We start from the raw sequence: 4,894 nt of genomic DNA, 5'->3' as shown, positions 1-4,894 counted from the left end.
TTTTGAGACAGAGTCTTGCTCTGTCTCCCAGGCTAGAGTGCAGTAGTGCAGTCTTAGCTCACTACAACTTCTGCTCCCTGGGGTCAAGGGATTCTCCTGCTTCAGCCTTCTGAGTAGCTGGGATTACAGGCACCCACCATCATGCCCAGCTAATTTTTGTATTTTTAGTAGAGACTGGGTTTCACCATGTTGCCCAGGCTGGTCTCAAACTCCTGACCTCAAGTAATCCGCCCATCTCGGCCTCTCAAAGTGCAGGGATGACAGGTGTGAGCCACCATGCCTGGCCATGCTCAAATTTTTAAAGAAGAAAATATCCAAGTTTAGAAGATCAAATGACTCTTAAATGCTTTGTACTGGTGATAGCTCAGAATTAATCATCTTAGTGCAACTGAAGGGACATCTTCAACCAATATCTACCATTTGCTTTTTCTAGATGTTAACACAATTACTTTGTTTGCCTCGATAGTGGCTATGCTAGAGAATTATGATCACTGATAGTGATGTTTTATGTCCTCCCAAACAGAAAATAACATTTATGTCCATGACCTATTGACATTTCAACAAATCACTACGGTTTCAAAGGCAAAAGGAGCATCACTGTTTACATGTGACCTCCAGGTAAGTTTACCCAAGGTGAAATTTGGCTTTATGCTTTAATCAATACACTCTTTCCTACATCATTCCTACCATTAGAGGGGAAGAATGACATTGATGATCCATACCCAACAGAGACTCCAAAGGGAATTTTTTTTTCTGAGATAGGTCTCGTTCTGTCGCCCAGGCTAGAGTATAGTGGCACAATCTTGGCTCACTGCAATCTCTGCCTCTTGGGTTCAAGTGATTCTCTTGCCTCAGCCTCTCATGTAGCTGGGACGTAAGGCATGTACCACCACGTCCACTATTTTTTGTATTTTTTAAATTAGAGACGGGGTTTTACCATGTTGGCCAGGTTGGTCTCAAACTCCTCACGTCAGATGATCCGCCTGCCTGGCCTCCCATACTGTTAGGATTACAGGTGTGAGCCACTGCGCCTGGCCCAAAGAGGATATTTAATTGTATCAGAGAAATTTCTCTGTTGGTGCATAGCGTGAAGTTGAAGTGTTTGCATTCTCTGTGTGTGGGTTAATGAGAATCTACTGCTATTGGCAAGATGCAGCTAACCAAGGACAAAAACACTTGTCCTATACAAACTGTTATTGGGAAAGCAAGACTGTAACAGTATCATGAAGATAATGATAAGACATAAAGTGGACTCTTGTTCTAAACAGATCACTGTAGTCTTTGTCATTAGGGACTTTTCATTGTTCAGAAAAGACATCTCTCTTTATTTTTGTCAATTTATCATTCTTGCGTTCTTCAGAATCTGCCTCACCCCCTACTCAACTCATCATCTTTTAGTATTTATGTTCTACATTAACACTGCATCATTTTATGCTTAGGAATATTCTTCTCCTTGCTCTTTAAAGGCTTAAAGGTGGGGTTTATGTCACTGGCACATGGTTACCCCAGACCCAGCACGCGTTGACAGCCATGAGCAAGAAACATTTAAGGGTCAAAAGGAGGGAGGAGTTATATAGGGGAAGGACTGCCCCAGGATTTTCTCCTCTGAATTGTGAATGTCCATGTGATTTGCTGGTGCTGTGGTCTTTCGCTGGCAGCCCTCGGGAAGGAAGTGCTGCTCAGTCACTTGTTTCTTAGCGCAACTTAGAATGGTGTTCTGCTCAGCTTTCCTGGCAGCATGACTGTGTTACAGGAAATTTTCAGATTAGTAGCCATTTCAAGGTAGACAATCTCTAATTTAGTTATCACTCAGTTAGGGAGAATCGTCGTATTTTCATTTGCTCTGCGTGTCTTCTTCCAGCATACAGAGACTGGTGAGGAGGTGTTGCGGATGTGTGTGGCAGTGAAAAAGAAGCTGCAGCTCTATTTCTGGAAGGACAGGGAATTTCATGAATTGCAGGTAAGTCCACTGTTCCTTGGTCCATGGGTTGGGTAGGAGCTGCTGCAGTAGTTGGCCACCAGCTTGGAAGACTTCTTGTTCTGTTTTAATGAAGTTCCGGGCTCCAGTCTTGTCATTTTTGAACAGATGAATACTCTGGTATGAAGTGCATGAGAGCTTATTGATGCCCACTTGTAGTGTGATTCTACAGTGTTTCTATAGATTGGTTTATTTCAAAGTGAGTTTTCACCTTTTCCAAATGTACCTTGTCCAATTCAAGAACTTGTATTTTCATTAAGAGTAGTTTTCCTAGCCTTGTGCCTGGAGAATTGTGCCACATGAAGATGAGGGTTGTTTTGCAGAACAGAGGTTGCAGAATAACAGGAAAGTCGTGATTTAAAAAAAAATATTTATTTCATTCAGACTCTTTCTGTCTTTTTTCAGGGGGACTTTAGTGTACCAGATGTGCCCAAGTCCATGGCGTGGTGTGAAAATTCGATTTGTGTGGGTTTCAAGAGAGACTACTACCTAATAAGGGTAAAACATTATTATTTTACAAATATCATTAGTTTATCTTGGGGAAGATGATTTTGTACTTCTAAACTCCAGATCAAGAGGCCACTTTAAGTAGAGCTTTTGGCATAACAGGATTTGTTATTTATATGTGTAGTTATCTTTCATGCTGAGCATTTTTTTTTTTTTTTTTTTTTTTTTGATATAATTTTTTTTTTTTTTTTTTTTTTTTTTTTTTTTTTTTTTTTTTTTTTTTTTAAAAGTTTTTTTTTTTTTTTTTTTTTTTTTTTTTTGAGACAGAATCTTGCTCTTTCACCAGGCGCCAGGCTGGAGTGCAGTGGCACAATCTCGGCTCACTGCAACCTCTGCCTCCCGGCTTCAAGCAGTTCTCCTGCCTCAGCCTCCCGAGCAGCTGGGACTACAGGCGCACGCCATCACACCCAGCTAATTTTTGTATTTTTAGTAGAGACGGGTTTCACTATGTTGGCCAGGATGATCTCGATCTCTTAACCTTGTGATCCAACCACGTCAGCCTCCCAAAGTGCTGGGATTACAGGCGTGAGCCACTGCACCCTGCCCACGCTCAGAATTTTTCACAAATAAGATGCCTTTGTAACTTGTCAGTCCAAGAGTCAACGCTAAGTTCTCTATATAATGATGATCCACAGTGTGTATTTAACTCTTGGGACGCAAAATGAAGGCTGCTTGCCTCTGTCCAATGGATCATCATGGACTGCTATTTTTAAGGCTTCAGTGCTCAGGGATTATAAAATAATTTTAGTGTAAGTTTAAGTATTTTTAAGACTTTGAGTTTCCTCCCCTGCCCTCAAATCTTTTCATATATTTGTTCTAAAAGTGATTTTCAGTATTTTTTTAAATTTCAAAGGCCACATGTGTTTATTACAGAAAATATAGATAGATAAGGAGATAAAGGAAGTACAAATCAACCATAGCCCCCACACTCAGAAATAGTCACTACCAACTTTTTGGTACATGAGCTTCCATCCTATTTGTAAGAATAAAATGTTATAAAATTGCTTTATAGCCGGGCGCGGTGGCTCACGCCTGTAATCCCAGCACTTTGGGAGGCCGAGGCGGGTGGATCACGAGGTCAAGAGATCGAGACCATCCTGGTCAACATGGTGAAACCCCGTCTCTACTAAAACTACAAAAAATCAGCTGGGCATGGTGGCGGGTGCCTGCAATCCCAGCTACTCAGGAGGCTGAGGCAGGAGAATTGCCTGAACCCAGGAGGCGGAGGTTGCAGTGAGCCGAGATCGCGCCATTGCACTCCAGCCTGGGTAACAAGAGTGAAACTCTGTCTCAAAAAAAAAAAAAAAAAAAAATTGCTTTATAACCTGTGTTTTCTCTTAACATAAGTTGTAAATATCCATGACATTGTTTTTTCTCCAATATGCATACTATATGTAGAAAAGATGGTTACATTTCATTAAATAATCTAAATCTCTTAGCTTCACACCCCTCTCATAATTTAGACATGGCAATTCTAGAAGTCTTTCTCTGTAGCTTCGACTAGGTGAGCTCTTCATTATTGTTATCTTTTTTTGTTTCGTTTTGTCTTTTGGAGACAGGGTCTACCTCTGTCACCAAAGCTGGAGTGCAGTGGCAGGATCTTGGCTCACTGCAACCTCCGCCTCCTGGGCTCAAGCAATCCTTCTACCTTAGCCTCCCAAGTAGCTGGGGTCACAGGTGCCTTCTACCATGCCCAGCTAATTTTTGTATATTTTGTAGAGACGGGGTCACAATATATTGCATAGACTGGTTCACAATATATTGATTGCATAGACTGGTTATGAACTCCTGGGCTCAAGCAGCCCTCCCGCCTCAGCCTCCCAAAGTACTGGGATTACAGCCACCATGCCCAGCCCCACTATCATCTTATTAATATATTGGTTCCATCTTTTTATCATTTGAATATCCTAATTTTATCAGCATCAGAGTTGCAGACTCCTGGAGGAGTCACTGCTGTGCAACTGACTAAATAGCAACTAGGCCTAAAGATAGTGACAGAGCTCTGCAAGGAGTAAGGGAACTGAGCAAAAGCTGGAGTTAAGACTCTCAGTTCTCTGACTACCTTGGATACTGACATCACCTGGAGGGTGGGAAGTCTTGCTTTAGGACCAAGCTATTCAAAAATTACTTATTTACATACACTAAAATTTATTCTTTTTGGTGTACAGTTCTGTGTTTTGACACATACTTAGATTTATGTGACTAATGCCACAATCAAGATTCACAACATTTCCATCATCCCCCAAAATTCCCTCATATTGCCCCTTTGAAGTCAGCCTCTCCTGTTCTCAGACCTCTGGTAACCACTGATCTGTTCTTCATCTCCTATAGTTTTGCTTCTTCCAGAATGTCATGTAAATTGAATCACACAGTATGTAGCCTCTTGAGTCTGGCTTCTTTTTTTTTTTT

At 41.3% G+C, this 4,894-nt stretch overlaps 1 protein-coding gene across 2 annotated transcripts in view; it reads left to right on the top strand.

Moving 5' to 3' along the window:
* VPS39 (VPS39 subunit of HOPS complex) overlaps positions 1-4,894 on the top strand; it is a 65,372-nt gene that overhangs the window by 27,939 nt on the left and 32,539 nt on the right. For both annotated transcript variants that reach the window (XM_017516291.2, XM_017516292.2), the window contains 3 exons: positions 524-618; positions 1,862-1,960; positions 2,384-2,476. In XM_017516291.2, coding sequence (XP_017371780.1) covers positions 524-618; positions 1,862-1,960; positions 2,384-2,476 — 287 coding nt within the window. The remainder of the gene's footprint in view (positions 1-523; positions 619-1,861; positions 1,961-2,383; positions 2,477-4,894) is intronic.

Source organism: Cebus imitator, unplaced genomic scaffold (assembly GCF_001604975.1).
Source record: "Cebus imitator isolate Cc_AM_T3 unplaced genomic scaffold, Cebus_imitator-1.0 Scaffold579, whole genome shotgun sequence".
NCBI lineage: Eukaryota > Metazoa > Chordata > Mammalia > Primates > Cebidae > Cebus > Cebus imitator.
The sequence above is the reverse complement of the archived record's forward strand: the minus strand, read 5'-3'. Positions and strand labels throughout refer to the sequence as shown.